At 35.4% G+C, this 20,444-nt stretch overlaps 2 protein-coding genes across 2 annotated transcripts; both read left to right on the forward strand.

Annotated features, from left to right (window-relative positions):
• Nucleotides 1-1,416: 1,416 nt before the first annotated feature.
• LOC147395495 (leukocyte immunoglobulin-like receptor family A protein) lies at nucleotides 1,417-11,159 on the forward strand. The gene is made up of 4 exons (XM_086450025.1): nucleotides 1,417-1,591; nucleotides 3,595-3,684; nucleotides 6,430-6,697; nucleotides 10,706-11,159. Exons 1-4 carry the CDS (start codon nucleotides 1,549-1,551, stop codon nucleotides 10,965-10,967), a joined length of 663 nt encoding a protein of 220 aa, XP_086306151.1. The 5' UTR covers nucleotides 1,417-1,548; the 3' UTR covers nucleotides 10,968-11,159.
• A 1,449-nt stretch (nucleotides 11,160-12,608) lies between these two features.
• NLP1 (nitrilase-like protein 1) lies at nucleotides 12,609-16,890 on the forward strand. Its single transcript, XM_086450024.1, has 9 exons — nucleotides 12,609-12,769; nucleotides 13,592-13,640; nucleotides 14,019-14,110; nucleotides 14,841-14,992; nucleotides 15,082-15,128; nucleotides 15,237-15,270; nucleotides 15,531-15,697; nucleotides 16,339-16,435; nucleotides 16,552-16,890. The coding sequence occupies exons 1-9, from the start codon at nucleotides 12,687-12,689 to the stop codon at nucleotides 16,725-16,727; spliced, it is 897 nt and encodes a 298-aa protein (XP_086306150.1). The 5' UTR covers nucleotides 12,609-12,686; the 3' UTR covers nucleotides 16,728-16,890.
• Nucleotides 16,891-20,444: the final 3,554 nt, after the last annotated feature.

Consider the following 20,444-nt stretch of genomic DNA (forward strand, 5'->3'; position numbering starts at 1 on the left):
GAATATTAAAAAAAATTAGAATCTCAGCTTTGTTCTTCATTTTTTGTTAAAATTGCATAAATAAATCGAATAATACATTTAAATGTTCAAAGTGATGAGTCTATCATTCTCCATCCGTCATTCATGGTCAAAAGTTGTGAGAAATGATTGGGACCATAATTGTAAAACTTAAGTATGTGAAGAATGTGAGAAATAGGAAGTAACTTGAATATTTCAAAACTACTATAATGTGTGAGATGCGGTTGAAGACCATTGAGAAGGAAAAAAGTTTACTTGTGTGTGATTACCCATGGAAAAGGGGTTGGTTTTAAATTTTCCACTTTTTGACTTGGATTTTTTCATGAAAATCCACCTTCATCTTAACATCCACCCATAAAAATTGAAATCCACCATAAACTTACCGGCAAATCACAAATCGTAATGTTCTCCATCTTCTTCTTCACCACCAATGTCATTGCTGCCACTACCATTGTCATCAACACTAATGACCCTTCATTGTCAACCACCCTCACTCCTTTCTTCTTCTTCTATCCCTCTAACCCCTGCCTCTCTCTCATCCTCATTCTTCTTTATTGTCTTTTTTTTACCTGACATTTTTTTTGGGTAGAGTCAAATAGTATATTTGAGTTTTTAATGTTGGTCATTTTTCAATCACTATTTTTTTAAGTAATCAAACACACCTTAAATGGGCTTGAACAATTTAAAAAGAAACTCCTTCCAGAAGGTTTATTTAGTAATTTTTCACATTATTTTAAGATAATAACTACACATCTAACACTTTTGGCATGTTTGGTATGTAACAAGTTTATATAATAAAACACAATGATAGATCCCATTAAACTATAGTTTTGTGGGATATAGACATCCACTCAATTAGAATTTTGAATATAAACATTGGGAGAAAGAAGCGAGATCTAGTTTATTGTCTTTCCTCTCCTCATCCTATTCTCCCTCCTCCCTTTTCAATGATACCTTTTAATTTGACTATCTTACTTCTTTTACTACCTTTGACCTCTAACTTGACTGGGAATCCTTTTATTATTATTATTATTATTTTTTGATAAGTAATTTGCCTAGCAATCTGCATTTGCAAACGGTCAAGATCCACAACAGTGTCTCGTTCCTATTCTATGGGAATGGTTTCTACGTGACACTTTTTGATTGGCCTTTAGTTTTAACACAGTGGGCTCCGGAACAAGCCGTTTTCACAGTCCAATGTATGTAATATCCAATCAAAAAGTGCCACTTAAACACTTGCATGACGTCATCCTGGATCGTGACTCAAAAAGCGCAAAATTTACGCGTGAACCCGATACAACTAACAAGAAAAAGCCCAAATTTTAGGCCCATAGGAAAATCTGATGTAGAATTGTGTTTTTTTTGAGTACCAATAAAAGTCCAAAAGCCAGAATCTAGTTTCAAATCAAGCAAGAGTCCTCTGCTCCTGTCTCGAAAAACCTCAATTTTAATCGAGCGAGCGAGCAAAAGAGGGCAACGAGTGGTCCAAGCCTCAGTGATTCCTTTGAAGTTTGAAGCAGAAAGGGAGATATGTATCATCCTTCAAGAGGAGGCGTTCGTGGTGGTCGAGATCGTAATTTCTCTTCCCTCTCTTTCATTTATAGGGTTTCTATCAAATTCAAATAACAATCCTTCAATCAATTTTGATTACAACTATCTATATTTGTTAATTTCTTACAATTACAGTTCATTCCTGAGATTTTGATCCTGAAATTATATTGTCTGTTCGATTTCTGAACCCTAAATCTATATGCCTTTCTTTGTATAAATTCTATTAGGCACGACCAATACTCCAAAAGCGCCGATCTCTTTTTGGGATCGGAACTATTTTCTACGCTATTGAGTATAAATTCAGAACCATAGATCTTGTGCAGAGCATAGTCACAAAATTCTCCATTTTATATATATATATATATTTAAATTTTGGGTGGAAATTCATAAAATTATCCAAATAAGGGTCTAGGTGATTAAATTGGCGATTCGATGAATTTATTGGCGATGTATCAATTAATCATATAATATGATAATATTTTTACTGTTTACCATAAAAAATATAATTAACTTTAATATTCAAATGTCAAGAACAAGATAGGGTTTTTAGGGAGATTGAAAATGATGGGTTTTGATAAGATACCCAAAACATTATTTGTACATTCCCTAATTTTTTTTTTTTCGCATTTTTAATGAAAATTTCCTGAATTTATCTGAATGAATCGACTTGAACCCCCCCAGATAATTACCGAACCCAATCTTTGTCACTATGGTATGAAGTATGATTTCAATTCACTGTCAATAGCCTGAAATTCTCACCAAAATAGAAACTTTGGCACATGGAGGAAAGTACTTGGAATTTATGTTCAAAATTCCTTTATCTTTACTTAGGGTCTGGAACACAAGCTAAAACCTCACACAAATGGGCTAATCTACTTCTCTAGCTTTATCCGCAAAACTTTAGAAAAACTCTACTAGATCTATAAGCCACACCCTCATAATGGAGAGGAACAAAGGTGGACAAGAAAACACACACACACACACACACACACACACACACACGTAAAATAAAATAAAATAAAACAGCAACAATGAAAGTCACTCACAGGCTAATGCATTCACCATCAAGCAGCCCTCCCCTCTGACCAACTACACCACATCCACTTCAGGAGGCAAGAGCATGGAGAAGGCCAAGAAGATAAGGATCCTAATGCACCCATTGAATGTAATTGCATGGCTTAAACTCTTCAAAACAATCATATGTTCGAAACGTATAACTCCCTCCCCTTTGATAAGCGTATTATTTATTGAATAAAACCTAAAATTTACGTGTTTTTCTTTTGTTTAGATGTATTCCGGAACTTTTGCTTGAGATAAACCTAGGGTGTGCTGGGAGACCAGAACTTAGAGAAGGACGATTTGTGAGGGTTTCATTATATAACATTGGGAGGCTTTATAAGGTCTTCAAATTCAAGCTGAATATTAGGTTACATAGTCACAAATTGATTTTTGAGTATTGGAATTAATAATTGAGGTGGAAATACCGGATATCATTTTTTGGTGGAAATGTTAATGACCGTGTTCAAGGTCTTTCATCTATGTATGGAGTTTGGATTTTGGGAAAAAAAAATCCTAAAAATGGTTTCATGGACTTGGTGTTATAAACTAATTACTAGAAAAGTGACCCAATTGTCAGCTGTATAGTTGTCCAACTAAATGGTTTCACCTTTTCTTACTACTGAAACCACGAATTGCAAAATTAATTTTTTACGATTTAGTAGTAAGCACTATAAATGTTTGTACATGCCAATACTCAATAGAGATGCTTTGCAATGATCTTTGGGACTTCAAGTAAATTTCTTTCCTTTGACCTTCCATTGAGGATGACTTGTAGGCTTAACCTTGATCAAAGAGTAGCAATTTTTCGACCAATGGATATTGATCAAAGTTTCACATTTACATCCGTCAAAAAGGATGTTCCATGTTGATTAGTTTCTAAATTTTAGTCATGTGCAACAACAACAAAAAATCATTTGCTGCTTTTTCTTAATCTTTTCCCCTTCCATATCTGCTTGTGTTTTGCAGAATTTAAATGGGACGATGTCAAGGCCGATAAGCATCGAGAAAACTATCTTGGTCATAGCATCAAGGCCCCTGTTGGGAGATGGCAAAAAGGTATTATTGGTCTCTATTCCGTTACATTTGAGGTGATTTCATGTTGGAAGTTCTAATAATATCTTGCATGCTTTCATTAAGATTTACGAAGTGCCAACATAGCTAAGTTGGTTAGATGCGTGGAGTGTTGTTCTTACATATTAGGTTCAAACCCCCTTGAACCCAACTTCATTTTGCTAACCATTGACCCTTTACCTATCTAAAAAATATTTATGATCTTTTTCTTTCTCCATTTGTTAGCTTCATACATAGGATTTAAACTAGTAGCTTAATTGAGTTGTTTTGCAACATTTAGATCATGCCATCTTAACTAAGTTGGCAAGACACGTGGAGCGTTGTTCCCACGTCCTAGGTTCAAACTTCAGACCCACTTGAACCCAACTTCATCTTGCAAGCCACTAACCCCTTTACCTATCAAAAAATATTTATGATCCTTTTTCTTTTTTTCATTCGTTGTCTTTGTATGTGGGATTTGAACTGTTAGCTTAATTGAGTTTTTTTGCACACTTAGATCATGGGTTTGACTTCAATTTCCCTTTCAAATAATAAGGTCTTGTCATTCTTGTAGGTCTCATTTATGCTTATGTGATATTTCATATTTGAGAATCCTATTACTGTAATTGTTGATCTATTTTGGAACACCAAGCACATATTGTTGGTACTTTATGATGCTGCTTACACATGTGACTTAGATACAGAGAAGGGTGTTAGATATGATATTTGATATCATTGGAAAACCATACACTTTGAGACTTATCTACAGTGATGTAGGAGATGCCCAAATCTCAGTTGAGTGTTATAAATGTTCCGACAGAACTCTTTCTTTCATGGTTTCACTCTATTATCTTGGTAACACAAATAGAAGAGCTGCTATTTATAAATCGCAGCATGGTATACTTCGTAATGGTTGTAGAAATTCTTAAGTGGGACTGAACAACTGGAAGAAACACTAAAGTTTCTTCTACAAAAATAATTGCACTCCAAATAAGTTAACACTGAACCATGACTAACATAGTAACATTTACCGAAAAATTAAAATTGAGCTTTTATAAATAATAGTAAAATTATTATGACTTGCAACTTTGGAATGAACAATAGGTAGTATTTTCGGAAAATTACCAAAAAGGACCAAATTTCTCATTAATGATAAAAAAAATACCAACTTTGTAAAATTTACTGAAAACAAATTAATATGCTGGATTGTCCAGTGTTTTAGTAACCTGGTGAACAATCCAGTGTTTTATGCTGTATTTAAATAAAAATGCTGAAAATGCCCTTCTCCGTTCAAGGCCTTTGGGCATTTTCGTTGCATAAAACACTGGACTGTCCAGGAAGTTACTAACCCACTGGACTGTCCAACGATTTAAGTAGTTGTTGTTGTTTTTTTTTTATTTTAAAATTTCAAAAATAATTATTATTTTGATAATTAGCTAGAAATTTGACCCTTTTTTGGTTATTTACCTTAAAAATATGATTTGTATGTAATAACGTAATTTTGACTTACCCACTTGCGTCTTTGAAAAAAAAATTCATGACACACCATTGCAATTTCATCTTTCTAACTTAAATTGAAAGTAGTTCCAGAAAATTTCAACTAAAAAGGACCAAAAGCCAACTGCCATATGTATGAGAAAGGGGCAACTCTTCTCCCTTGGGAGACATGGCACAATCGAAGGAAAAGAGAGCAGGGCTACTTTTTTTTTTTATTAGTATAAATTTATTAATTCGAAAAAGAAAGGAGAATATACAAAGGCGGTTGAGATGACCAACCCAAGGAGATGCTAACCAACTCAACACCAACTAGTCCTCACACAAGCTATCCCAACTAAACACAAAACCCTCAACGAGTAACCCCAAAACTTCCAACAAAACATCCTGACTTGAATCCAACACACCCTCAAAGACCTTTCTATTTTTTTATTTTATTTTATTTTATTTTATTTTTATTGATACTAATTATTTGCTAGAGGTAAACATCTGATTAAAAAAACCTATAAATACTCAAGGACAATCATAGCAAAGCTTGTGACTCATTCCTATTGTCATTGAGTATCTAGGAAGTGTGAAAGGACCATAATGTGCACCACATTATATAAAAAACTGCAATGCCCTTGAGGTAAAAGTGTCTTTATTTTTGTTTTTGGGTTTTGTGTATCTTTGGGACAAACTATTTGAGGGAGCTTAGGGGGTTTTCTTTGTTGATCTTATAGCTAGATGGGATAGAGTTTGTAGCATCCCACACAATTAGTTGTCGTGGGTTCCTTGTATTTCGGTGGTTTTCTCGACCGTTTTTTTTGAAGTCTTACTTATCTCAAAAAAAAAAAAAAAAAAAGCTATTTTTTTTATTGGCCCATCATTCCTTCTACTGGTATAAGTACTCTTTCTGCTTATCGAACTGGTGGGACAACTCATGGATGGACCATTGCTCCAAATTACACTGGCTTTGATGTTCATTTACTTCCGGTAAGGACCTTGATTTTGTAGCTGACAGGCAACCAAGATTACTGCCACTGTACTTATTGAAAAAAAAAAAAGAGGATTCTGCCACTGTTATCTATTGACTGCTAATAGCTGAGTCATATACCTTTTATTAAATGGTTTTGCTTCTATTATATTGTGCGTCTTTTGAGGGATATACTGCTGCCAAGTGCCAATCAAATTCTATGCCATTTAATAATTATTGGCTAATTAAAGTTTTCCGGTGAAAAAAGATGTCTTAGCTGTGCTTTCAATTTTTCTCAACAGGCAAAGACCTACACTGGTATAGTCGGGACAAGAAATCCTCAGATTTGGATATGGAAGCGGCCAAAGCAGAGATAAAAAGGATCAAGGAAGAAGAAGAACAGGCAATGCGGGAGGCTCTTGGTTTAGCCCCTAAGCGTACAAGTCGATCTCAAGGTAATCGACTAGATAAGCATGAATTCTCAGAACTTGTAAAGCGAGGATCCACTGCAGAAGACTTGGGTGCTGGTCATGCTGAAGCAGCACAAGTTCAAGGTCTTGGTTTTGCAAGGTATGTCAATGAATTTGACTAAACTATTTCACTAATAATCTTCTAGGGGAGAATGAGGTCCTATTCACAAGCAACACTGCTGTTGAGGATGGGTGGTTTTCTGCTTAGGACTGTGTTTGATCCTTCTTTCATGTTGGTGTTATCAAATAACGTGTTTGACATAGTAATGCTTTCTCTTTTCCCTCTTCTTCTCAAAAATGTGTTTGTCCTTTAAAGCTGGTTTCTTGTTCACCTTCCACATTTTAGAGCTATTTGTTTCATCATCCAGGCATCTACGTTTAGAACTATTTATTAACAGAAAAACTAACTAAGCATGACATTTTCAAGATATTGTTACTAACTAACCCCCCCTCAAATTCTCATCCAGTGATCCTATACTTTTCCGGAAAACTTGAGTCCTAATACTTGCAATGCCTTGGACCCAAATGGTCATACAGAACGGTTTTGGCAGAGCCTGGAATGGAATCTATCTCAGTGAATCACTGAGATACATGAACAAAGTCTTTATCCACCTGAACTAAACTTAAGAACACATAATATTTTAGAAAGTACCGATTTGTCATATTCTATCAAAATTCAAGAAACCAAGGTTGTTTGTGGTTCATTTTCAAATATCTATTAGGGGTCTGTTTCATAGGCATGGAAAATGGGTGGGAAATGCATTTTCCATGCAAAGTTGCAATTTTGGTTGTTTGATTGCTCATTTTCCATGGAAAATGAGTTTCTACCATAATATAAAAATCCACTCTTGAGTGAATTTCATTTTCCCACCCAACCCCTTGGGAAAATGAATGCCAACCCTAATTTTCCCTTCTCTCTCTCTCCCCCCTCCCCCCCTCCCTTCTCTCTCCTCCTACTTTCCTCCTCCTTTTCCCCCCTATAAATGCAATCAAACAATAGGATTCCTTTTTTCCATCCCACTCATTTTTCCATGCTCATTTTCCTATGAATTTCAAAATCCATGGAATTTTAGAATTCCATCAGACACACCCTTAATTTTTGATACTTTGATATTGCATTCAGTAGAGAAAACTTATATTTTTACAAGGTTAACTCCATTAAATTTTGCATGTTGGTTAGACATCTTTTTGGCATTTTTTAATAGGAAAAGGGAAAGATGCAAGTAAATAAAGATACCACAGCATTTTAATGCCCCAAATTTTGTCTCAAAAACATGATTAAGAAAACCAATAGAATAGGGAGAAAGGGGGCCTTGAGATTTTGTTGGATAAATGATAATAGTAGAGCGTTTAGTGGATGGTGTTAATACTCATCACCAGGCAGGTACTTTGGTTTCTTGTGGGAAGGGGTGTGATTAACAATGAAATCTTGTAATTAATACAATCATATAAAAAGAGGTTTGTTTGATGTGTTCCTTAATTTTTCAATAATCTCTCTCATACCAAGTTATGAATTTAAGGAATAAAAAGGAACAATCTTTAGAGTGAAGACCCCTCACTTGTGTGCTTTGTGTACAACATATACCCTAGAAGATGAGTAAGGATAATCTTTAAAGAATAAAATTTTCTATTTCTTTCTCTTTCTTCCTCCTTTTTTCCTTAACGTCTGGGGTTAAGCCTTGATTATCCATAAGGAGTGGAGATTGAATTGGATGTTTCCCACTTGATTAGGGCTGGTGGCTAACTTGCAAATGCACTTGTGGAGTGTATGACTACTATGTATCATTCAAACAGTAGTGCAAATTTTGCAAGATAATAATAAGACCATTTGTGGTTTATGAGTTGATTGACTGGCAATGGAGGAACACAATTTTTATCGGGGTTTACAGAGATGAGGATGTTGAGATGGAAATAAATGAGCTCACGGCATGAATCTAGGAATGTTCACCCCCCCCCCCCCCCCCCTTCTCAATTTTTTTAAAGATTTAGATACCCTTGTTTTTATTAATATTTGAGATGCCCCTTTGTTTCAAACTGTAATTTGCCCCCCCTGTGACCTTGTTGCCCCTCCTCCCCTACTCAATGTTTGTGATATTTACACCTGTCTGTTTGGTGAATTTTAAGATGAGTTGTGATCCAGAAGGGTGCCCTGTTCCAATAACAACGTTAGGTGTCTCTGGGGCATATTTTTAGTGGAGTTCAACCACATTGGGCTGAGTGCACGGCTGGGTTCAGAGCCCTAGATGTTTTAAACTTCAACAAAAACCTGCCATGTAACACCTTATCATTGTTTTTGGAATGGAACACCTTTCTCGATCCTAACTCTTAAGATGCCTGTGTGTTTGTTTAGAGAGTCCAAGTAGCCTTACTAAGTAAGGATACTATGGGTCCTTGGGCTCAACTTGTGGCATCCAAAAACATGATCTGATGCTTCAGGGTTGTAGAGGATAAAATTCTATTAACTTTGATAAAAAATTACAAAAAAAGTTTTTTTCACCGTAGAATTCTAATTTTAAGTTCGGGAGTTCGGTAGCCGTCCATTTTCAAAACCTTGGATCAAGCTCAAAAAAGTTGTTTTTTTTTGTTTTTGAATATGAGTTTTTCAATGTAATTTAGAGGGTTGTAGAGTTGGATTGGTTGTAGAGTTGGATTGGTGATGTGCTAATCCATTTGAGCAACACGACCCTAGTAAGGCTTAAAATCATGCTATGTTAGTAAGAAAATTGTCTCTCTTTTAGAAACCCTTATTTTGGAGAATTTTGAGATAACCCTATTGTTATCAAACTATAGAGATCTCGCCTTTGATCTTGTTGCTTCCATCCTCTCAATTTTTTGGGGGATATAGATATCCCTCTATAGTTTTAGTAAATATTTGAGATGCCCCCCGAGTTTTTAAACTGATGACATACCTGTGTTGACTTTATTCTTCTAGTCTAGACCGACAAAAAATAATCTAAATGCCCTCATTTGTCAACTTATACAAAAAAGTCCTTAACTTTTCTTCTTAAAATAAATCATCTTCAAGCTCTTCAATCTCTATTAAATTAATTTTAGTCTATTTAACCTCATCTTCACTCCATCATTTTGTATCTCGCCTTAATTCCTTGTAAAAAACCCTAAAAAAGTCATTTTTTACTTAAAAAATTCTATCTAGTTTGATATATCAATTTTAAGGTTACAGGTAAATATTTTACCCAAAAGGCTAAAATGACTACTTTTGGGAAGAGAAATCAAAGAGCTTTTGGTTTCAAATTGAAGATGAGGGAATTAAGGTCATTTTGAATTACGCAATTAGAAAAGAGCAAGGTCAAGGGGCATTTAGGCTTCTGGTGAATATTTGTACATGTGTATTTTAAAATTGATGAGATTGCCCCTTGACTTGGTCTTTTCCAGGGACTAATGGCAAATAACCTAAATGTTTTTTTCTTCAACATCTTAATCAAATGCGATTGAATTTTCTCTTATATTAATCATTTTCAAGCACTTCATCATAACCAATTAATAATTCCCACCCCCCCCCCCCCCCCTGAATGAAAATCCTGGCTCTGCCCCTGGTGGCACACTGAGAACGGGTGGTAAGTGCCTCAAAAGGGTGAGATGAGGGCTTAAAAATAGCTTGGTTTGAGGTCTTTAGAAAATATTTGAAGGCACATTTCTTGACAGAATGTATATTTCTAACAAAATATCTAGCTTTAGATGGAATTCAATGGTGAAACACCACTCGCATTGCTGACCCCAAATAGTTGGATATATCATTGTCCATGGCAAGTAACCTGGGTTGAGTGAGATGGTCCAAGATATAGGATCCTGTAGTAGCTTCATTGTTCTAATAAATCATGTAGATGATAAATCTATGGACATCTGGACAGTTCAAATGTTCACAAGTAAGTGACGGGATGCCAACTTTCCTGAAAATCTATAAATCATAATCACACACACAACACACACGCAGGCACACTCATACTCACGCACCACACGCCCGCACCCACACCCGCTCCTGCGCCCATGCCTGCACACGCAGTAGTTTGCTTATGCATTTTTATAAGTTGTGAGCACTCTTGCTTACGCATTTTTATATTGATGATAATTTCCCTCCCTTTTATTGCAGGGCGCCCCGCGATAGTTTGGAAGAATCAAGTTCTCTTCCCTCCAACCAAAAAGAGGTTTCACCTGAGAGGGTGAATGCAACTCTACCCAAACTACCAGAACGAAACACTGAAGAAGCCACCTCAGATGATGAAAGTAGCCGAAAGAAAAGGAAGCATGAAGAGAAGAAACACAAAAAGCACGAGAAGCACCGTTCACGTGATTCGGATGACAAAAAGAAACACAGGAAACACAAGGAAAAGAGGAGGCACGATTCTGACTGATACCTGGTCCCTGTTAATCTTCTTCAGTAGTTTGCTTGTTATTGGGTTTCCCAAGTTTTTAAAATTCTCTCTATATTGCCATTGAAGGATGCTTTTGTATTGTTCGACCCTTCGAAGTAAGTGTGCAATATAACCGTGACTGCAGTATTGTACTCTTTGGGTATTTGGTCAAAGTAAATGGATTTACTCAAATTTGTCAGAGTTTTTTTTCCCCCCCTTATTTTTTCTTTAACATCCTCAATATTGATTGTTCCTAAATTTTTCTTTAACATCCTCAACATGTCAAAATCCATTTCCAACATCATTACCAAGTAATTACTATTGCTTTCAGATACTTGGCATTCTATATGCAGGCCGAACCAAGGGGTTTTTCTCGAGGCAGTGCTGACTCTAAGAGTTGTGTATCAGTTTCTGTAGGAGTAAACCTGTAACCACTGTAATCGCGGTTTCATATGGACAGGGCAGTAGTCAAAATTGTCTTCTTTTTTATTTTTTTTCATCTATTTACCTATATTTAATACTTCAAAAATAAAATAGAAGAAAATTAATTTTGATATCTCTTACTACGGTGCTAGAACCAAAATCTCCAAGTGTGAGAACCGCTTTTCATGTAATGGTTTCAGTTCTGGATTATTTGTGGTAGGAAAATCCTGAGGCGACTTACTGTGTTGATGTGATAGCCAAGATTGTGAGCACCTCCGTATCAGAAATGTGAGAATCGCAGTAAATCCCAATGTCGCCCCCAGCATTACTCTACTTGGTATTCATGCTGAATTGGAACAACAGTGACTAGAACAATAATTGGATGAATCAAAAGAGTTTTATATATAGAGCCGTGCTGGAGTGATCTCAAGATTGGATCTCGTATTGCCATCTTGATGTGAAAGTGGATGGGAACCGTAGATACCTTTTTAACTCGTAGATACCTTTTTAACTTGTATATGGAGGAAAAATTATATGATTCTCATACACTTTTATGTCGGGGTGTAAGATGTGTCACTTCATGATTTTCTGACACCCCTTCTGACACATGTCACTTGACGTGATTTAATATAGAATCATAGATTATTTTTTTTATTGGGATACATAATTGTACATCTTATAAATATATGCAGTTGTGTATCCCAAAAAAAAAATCTATACTTCTTGCACATGCCACATTAGAGGGGGTGTATTGGAGGGGTTAGAAAATCATTATTCATATAATAATGCCAAAGATATTAAGCTCCTTCCAAGATAGCTTTAATTCTTTTAAGTTTTTTATCCTACCCAAGTTGGAACGATTGCTTATTATAGGTTTTAATTTTTTATCCTACCCTACTGGCCGACTTTTTTGACTTTCTTACTACTGACTGAAGTTTGTTTTGAAAAGAAAAATACTGAAGTGACCTAAGGATATACCTCATATCGCACTTCTTGACGTGAAAATATATGGGATCATAGATTTTTTTTCATCTAGATACGATTCAAAAGCATCTATGATTTCTATCCACTTTCACGTCAAGAAGTGCGATATGAGGTTCCATCTTGAGGTCACTCCGCTTTTGAACATTGACTGATTTCAATCGAGTTCTAGCTCAGTCAAAGAGTTCGGATCCGTAGTGAAAAACTCGACTCGACCGAGTTTTATAACCAGGTCACTCGTAGAATCATTGGCGACCTGGTATCCAGTATCCTGGACTTTCAGATACTGCAGAGAGAGAGAGAGAGAGAGAGAGAATGGAGGGAAGAAGAGTTTTGGTTTCAGCTATGCAATTTGCTTGCTCGGATGATGTTTCCACCAACGTTGATAAAGCAGAAAAGTACTCTCTCTCTCTCTTTGTTGATTTCTTGGTTTTTATTCCCATTTCTGATAATTTTTTCCTGAGCTTTTACGGTGTTTATTAATGAAATTATGTATTTTTTTAAATGATGTTGTTGTTCTTCATGATTATGAACTATTTCTCTTCATCAGTTGTGGGTTGGATTTATTTTTAGGGTTTATGATTAGTACACACGACATGCGTCAATCAGAAAATATATCCTTAATTTCTGTTTCGTCCCTGATTTACAATCTACCGTAAAAAAGAAAAATAAATTTTCTAAGGTTAGGTTTGGTCACCTATACTAAGCGTCCAACAGCTGCAAAATCCAAATTTTAGAAGTAGAGAATCTCTTACTTCCCATAATTCCAATCAATCATATTTTTGAAGACAGCAAGGTTGCCAAGGCAGTGTTATCTCCATCCTGAGTTTGTTGTGTATGTGTGTGTGTGTGAGAGAGAGAGAGAGAGAGAGAGAGAGAGAGAGAGAGAGAGAGAGAGAGAGAGAGAGAGAGAGCATCTTCTTTGAAGAATCCACTGCAAGATGGGTTTGGGTTTGTAATATACCCTTTTCTTATAGGATACGAATGGCCTTTTTTTTTGTTTCTTCTTTTTTCTGTATTTTGGTTAGTTTATCAACCACCTTTTAATGAACTTATCAAAATAAATAAATAATAATAATTCTAATCAAATCAAATCTAACTGTGTGAATTCAAATCACACAAATGCGCTTGCACAAATGAATTTACTTTTGTAATTCGGTTTTACTATGATTTTTTTACACTGTCTCTGGTAGTGGTTATAGTGATCCTCTTTTACGCAGGTTAGTTAGAGCTGCTCATGCAAAGGGTGCCAACATCATTCTGATCCAGGTACAAATTTGTAAAACTTGGATCCTTAACATAGTGTCAAACTTCTTTTGAAATGGATTCAGATTGTATCCAAGGTATCCATATGCTTGATCATTAAGGCACACGTACATGTCACACATATAGATGGACAAGAGAAACCTGCAAGGGATTATTGTTCTGAGATACCCAGACCCATAAATCAATCACATTGTTTTGGATGGTCAGAAAAGCTGTCATCGGGAAGAAAAAAAAAATAGTGGTAGACGGGATTGTTGTAAACTAAGTATTGTTTGATGGGGTTAATTTTTAGCCCCAAGAGATCCGCTATTTTTTCTACCCCTTATAATTACACATTGATTTTACTTCTACTTTGATTTACTTCTTGTTGGGTGTTTTCAGGAATTATTTGAGGGATATTATTTCTGTCAAGCACAAAGGGAGGATTACTTTCAACGATCAAAGCCTCATAAAGATCACCCTACAATTCTAAGGTAAAAGGATCAAACTGAAAGGCTAGTCTTTGAACCTTATCCCCACCAAAAAGATTTTTTCTTTGAAAGTTTTCTTGATCACATATAAATTGCACCTTTGTGACTTTGATTCCTCAGAAAATAGGAGCGGAATACATTTCAGATATGAGGCCTGGGGGTGGGGGGGAGGGGGGACACATACAAAATTATATCAAGTTTGTGTGATGCCTGGAATTATGGGTCAGTGCAAGGAGGCAAGAGCTTTTATTAGAGAGAGACAGATTCTTGATGTGGGTTTCGATGGTGAATGAATGCATTGATTCAAATATCAAAGCTTGGCTCAAGGGTGGTGTGTAAGATTGACTTGGAAAAAGCCTATGACCATGTTAGTTTTTTAAGATACATGTTAGGTAGATTGGGCTTTAGGTCAAAACGAATTAGTTGGATTATGAGATGGTAGGTAATTGGGTTGGGTTAAAAGGATCACTGCTAGTCCACAGGAGAATATCTCATCAAAGTCAAAAAATGGTATAAAGAGAATTTGTTCGTTAGGATCATTTACAGGTCCACTCTTGCATGCATGCAATGCATGTCTATGTGTGGCTGACTGATTGTCCTTTTGTTCAATCCAAATCCAACTGGTGCTTCTGATTTTTATGGTAGTCAATGGCCCTGGGACAAAAACAAAGGAATGTGTCAGCTTTTTCACTCGCAGAACCTTAACGTGCAAATGTTTTTGCACATAATGCAGGATGCAGAAACTTGCAAAAGAATTGGGAGTGGTGATTCCAGTAAGCTTCTTTGAAGAAGCAAACAATGCCCATTACAATTCAGTAGCCATAATTGATGCTGATGGGACAGATCTTGGGCTTTATAGGAAGTCCCATATTCCTGATGGACCAGGCAAGTATGTCAACACAGACACTATTTTGTTCTTTGAATCTTCTATTTTCGGTTTGCATTTGATTACACCAAATAGTTCTGCTCTTCAGGCTACCAAGAAAAATTCTACTTCAATCCAGGTGACACTGGCTTCAAGGTTTGCATTCTATGTTATCTTAATTTGAATTTGATACTTCTATTGTGAGTCTTCTTTTATTAGTTTATGATTTAAATTATTCTGATACTTATGTTTGTGAAAAAACAGGTCTTTCAAACTAAGTTTGCCAAAATTGGGGTTGGTGAGTACGATATTATTTATTTATTAATTATTTATTTGTTTGTTTATGTAATAGCTTCCGTTTGTGTTGGCGGATCGATAATTGTGTGTCATACCTTCCTACAAATGTGACATGTGTAACTGATGCTGTCTAGACTCTTGAGACCATCCTTGGATGCAGCCCACTGATATCTTAGACTTTCTCTTCACAGTGTATTTCTTTTCCTATTTCAAAGACTGTGACGGAGAAACCTGAAGTATTTACTGCACTTTTGATGGCAGCTATTTGCTGGGATCAGTGGTTTCCAGAGGCCGCACGAGCTATGGCTCTTCAAGGTGCAGAGATATTGTTTTACCCCACTGCTATTGGTTCTGAACCACAAGATGAGGGGCTTGATTCTCGTGATCATTGGAAGCGAGTAATGCAAGGGCACGCTGGGGCAAATTTGGTATGTTTTTATTTTTATCCGTAAGCTCGTGCCATCCTTCAAAATCACTCAAGTGGTTCTTAGGAGGATCCTGACCCAACCATAATTTCTATGAAGAGTTCTTATTTTGTAATTTGTAATCTCCTTCCTTCCTTTGTCCACTACCTCTTTGGCGGGTTAGTTCATCAAATCCAAAGCGTCCAATCAATGGTCTGCCTCATATTATCATTGACTCTTGTGAATGAATGCACTTGACCTACTGCTGGATGGCCGTGAATCCTGATCTTGCGGATTTGGTGCTGGTGGTGGATATGGAATTTGCATATCGTGCTGGTCATAGTAACAAAATTCTATCATTTTTTTGAAAAATCGTGATTTTAATAGTTGTCGATTAAATCACGAAGTTTCTGAAAAAATCACAGATTAAAATTTTTTTATAGCATTTTTAAGTGTTTTTTTTTATTTAATGTAAAAAAACATATTTTTCTACATTTTTATAGTTCGAACATTTTTTTTTCGTTTAATTTATTGAATGTTTTCCCGGTTTTTGCCAAAGCTCTCTCTTGCTGAATTATTCCCGAACCCCAACTCTGTCACTATGGTGCTGGTGCATTATGGTATACCTCCCCTTGAAGGAAACTAATTTATTTGTGACAATCCAGGTACCTTTAGTTGCTTCAAACCGCATTGGAAAGGAAATAATTAAGACAGAACATGGAAACAGTACGATCAAATTTTATGGCAACTCATTCATAGCAGGTAATTTTTGAGTGTCAATGGCTGCATAATTCAATTTACTTTCATGTCGTTGCCTAGAATGAGTAGATATGCTTATATGATCCTTTGGTATGTGATATTGACCATACAATAAACAGGACCCACCGGAGAAATTGTGGCAGCTGCCAACGACAAAGACGAAGACATTCTAGTGGCAGAATTTGATCTGGATAAGATCAAATCCAAGAGACACGGTTGGGGAATTTTTCGGGATCGACGCCCGGACCTTTATAAAGTGCTTCTGACTTTAGATGGAAGCAATCCTTCCTTGTGATTTCAATATGGTAGCCCCATTACTTCCTTGTGGTAGAGGTAATTAGCGAAGACCTTTTGATAAATATAAATTTACGTCGAATTTTTATTTAGAGGGAAAAATTGAGCAATAACTGAGATATTCTATGATGAATAAAATAGAATATCTTTGAACTTTCGGGATCTATGTCCAGCTCTTTGAACTTTTCTTTTCCTGGATAAAGTTTGTTCTGTTTGATTGTCAGATGGGTTTGGTGGTTGTCTGCCAAACTTATTTAAATGATCTTCCTATTTGGTCAAGTAGAAGTTACTAAAAAAACGAGCGGATTAAGGTGTCTGCAAGTTCGAAGACATGAATGTGGCATTGTTCGAAAATGGTTGTGGAGGTTCTGGATAAATGGGCGGTGTTTTATGGAAGATGGGCATTAAGCCAAAGTTTAGGGAGAGATTTTGTTCGGGCAAGTTGTGGGGATTAAGGGGATCGTTTGGATGCAGATTTGGAAAGAAATCTATAAGATCCTCTCGAGTTTAGGAAGATAATATGAAATAGGGTAGGGAAAGATTATGAAGTTTGGTTTTGAGATGACCGCTGGTGTAGCTCATCTCCCATGCAGTTTCAGTTTCTTAATGCATATCGTCTCAAGTCTCAACCATGAAAATAAATCAAATGGTTTGACTGTCCACATTTTTTATTTTTTTAATTTTAAATTTAATTTGGTGTAGCTCTTCTATGTGGGAACCAAATCATTAAATTCAGTTATATTTAAATTTAAATTGTAGATCCTAATCGTTGAAGCTTATCGTAAATCCAAAATCTCAAGATAAGTTGTCCCCAATCTGAAAATGAATTTGCATATCAGCAACCCTGTTTTTGAAGAAATCGAATATAAATTTGGGAATCGCACTTTGAGAGGCGAAGTGCAATTCCCAAAATCCGAGGGGGATCCGATGATTCTGAAACGAAATTTAACTCCGCCGAGGCCTCTCTCCTCAATTTTGGTCATCCAAAGTAAGTTAAGTAGATATGAACGACCACTTAACCTAGTGGTAAGGGTTTGTGGATAGGGTTGTGGAAAATTTTTCTCATGTTCTGTGTTCAAACCTCCACGCATACAACTATTAGAAAAAAAAAATGTACAAGACTATCGGCCAAGGTAGTTGAGTCACAACCTCCTCTAATCAAATTTCTGAGATGAAGAGAGAGAGAGAGAGAGAGAGAGAGAGAAGTCATCAGAATCGATAATAATTGGATGAGGTTGGGATCATTTTTTCATATTTCATTGGGGCCCTATCGGACCATAATTGATCTAGAACTCAGCATTAGGGGTGCAACTTGGTTCAGTTTGGGGGAAAAACAAAACCGAACCAACCTAGGTTGATTCTATTATATGAGAACCAAAATCGAACCAAACCAAATTGATCTTAGTTCGATTCGATTTTGTAGGTTGTCTAAATTATTTTTTATTATAATAAAAGTAATAATGATAAAAATAATATAATATTATTTAAAAGAAAATTATTAGAAAAGGTAAAAATAATAATGATAAAAATAATATAACATTATTTAAAAGAAAAATATTGAAAAAAATAAAAGTAATAAGGATGGAAGTAAAATAATATTATTTAAAAGTAATACTTGGTTGCTTCATAGGATCTCTACATCATTGCATACTATACATCCAGTCTTCGTTTGGTTTGATTTTTTACAATGCCTGAATCAAGAATCGAATCGAATCAATCGATTCTTCATTTTGTTGGCCTAGAACCGAACCAATAGTCAGTCCAAATCGAATAGAACCAATCCAAAACTCACGGTTTGGTTCGATTCTCGATTTAAACCAGATTAAGTAGCATTCCTACTCAACATATAGGTTCTCTAATGGTATCAGATTCTTATAAAATCCCAAATCCTTGATCCACACCAAATTTATTGGATATGAACTAACCATATTTCGAGGTATGATCCAATTCATTGGGAGGGAGCACCACATAAAAGCAAGGTATTTTTTTAATATAGCCAATTTACTAGTGATGATGAAAATGGGTGGACAACATATTTCCTTACCATTGGTCCACTTAAATGGTGGTTTTAAAAATTGTCCGAGATTACTTGCCCGTGATTAGATGAGACCATAAGATTGAGTTAATCCTTTTCCCCCTCGTCCTCTTCTTCATTCTTTGTTTTTTTATTTGTTTGATTGGTAAGCCTATTTTTAATGAGTTCATTAAGTCGGTGACGAGATTTGAACACAAGTCTATAGTATCATCACCCAAAAATTTTACCAACTAAGTTAGTTGGCACTTGCAAAAAACAACTTCTTTCTAGATCATGGATCTACAAAAATCTCATTGTCTCGTATGAAATGACTTGGACGAGTCATTTCATTATCATTCGTGAACTAGATAAGACGATTTTCAAAGATTGAAAACTAAGGTTTGGATCAATTATTTTTTGCATCAGCAAAACAGTTTTAAGGTTTTTTTTTCTTTCTTTCTTTTTCTTTTCTTTCCATTCCAAAATACCAGAAATTGTTAAGTGGCTAATTTCTGGATGTACTTGTTATTATAACGAAGCTCAAATTCAAAATTTAAGAGAAACTGTCATTTTTTTGCTCTCCACTCCTTGAATCAAACTGTCTTTTACCTGAAGATAGACTTAAATTCTAATGATCATATTTTACTTAAGAAAAATACTTTTCTTTTTTACTTAATAAGTTTCAAATCTTATTAAGGATTGACGGGCCCATTCGAATGATTACATTAGCAATCCAACATTAGAACCTTCTAGATTTCATGAAAAACTCATATTGAAAGAGAGAGAAAAAAAAAAAAAACTGTTCTAAACTTCATCCAAGATGTTGAAAAATGGACAGTTATCTAAGTTCCAAATTTAAAATTAAAATTCAATGATGAAAATTAACATTTTTTCTAAATTTTTTTTCCGAAGTTTATAAAATTATATCCTCTGCAATTCTGGGACATTAGATCATGTTTTCAGTTACGACCGGAGTGTTTCACATCAAATAAAGCTTTTACTAAAAAACTTTACTTAAATCCGACTAAAAATTTGAGTCAGGACTGGAGATGTATTTTGAATTTTTTATTATTATTTTAAATGTCAAAATAGACTTACATTTTACAAGCATGCATCTCTCTTAATCATGTGATGAGACCCACCAAAAAAAAGGTAAAACAACCTTTAAAGACATGCATTTTTAGGAGAATGTCTTTAACAAGAGGTAATTATCACGTTTAACTGTTTAAGTTAAAGTGACTTAGAGGTAACCCACCAAGTTTCCTGTGCCTGATGACACAATTCTTGACCTCAGTCTTGGAAAACAAGACTTATAGAAAATGATCTAAATGCTCCTCCCTCTTCTTCCTCTAATCAAGAACTATTGACTTTTCTTGCAAAAATTCGACATCTTCAAACACTTCAACCTCTTGGGTAACTTTTTTTTAAATCATATTCGGCCTTGCCTTCGAACCTTTGCTGAAAATTCATGATTTTTATATATATAAAAAATTCATCATCTTTAACTTCTCCAGAACACAAATCTTGTTCTTGAGGCTTTGAAGGTTTGCCTTACACATTCAAGATTACAAGTTTTAGGGAGAAATGGAGAAAATAAGTAAATAAAAGAGAAATTAGTTATGGATATCGATGAAACAGAGGAGAAACAGGTAAGAGAGTGGATTCGACTCCAATGTTGAGATGGAGTTGTCTATAAATTCTACA

Source organism: Akebia trifoliata, chromosome 8 (genome assembly GCF_017979445.1).
Source record: "Akebia trifoliata isolate Shusen 1 chromosome 8, ASM1797944v1, whole genome shotgun sequence".
Classification (NCBI taxonomy): Eukaryota; Viridiplantae; Streptophyta; class Magnoliopsida; order Ranunculales; family Lardizabalaceae; genus Akebia; species Akebia trifoliata.

Excerpts from the sequence above, each read along its gene's own strand:
- LOC147395495 (XM_086450025.1), top strand. The coding sequence starts at position 1,549 with ATGTATCATCCTTCAAGAGGAGGCGTTCGTGGTGGTCGAGATC. Across the intron at positions 1,592-3,594 it reads CGTTCGTGGTGGTCGAGATC|AATTTAAATGGGACGATGTC; the intron begins GTAATTTCTCTT and ends TGTGTTTTGCAG. Across the intron at positions 3,685-6,429 it reads TGTTGGGAGATGGCAAAAAG|GCAAAGACCTACACTGGTAT; the intron begins GTATTATTGGTC and ends TTTTCTCAACAG.
- NLP1 (XM_086450024.1), top strand. The coding sequence starts at position 12,687 with ATGGAGGGAAGAAGAGTTTTGGTTTCAGCTATGCAATTTGCTTGCTCG. Across the intron at positions 14,993-15,081 it reads CCATATTCCTGATGGACCAG|GCTACCAAGAAAAATTCTAC; the intron begins GCAAGTATGTCA and ends TCTGCTCTTCAG. Across the intron at positions 15,698-16,338 it reads GGCACGCTGGGGCAAATTTG|GTACCTTTAGTTGCTTCAAA; the intron begins GTATGTTTTTAT and ends GTGACAATCCAG.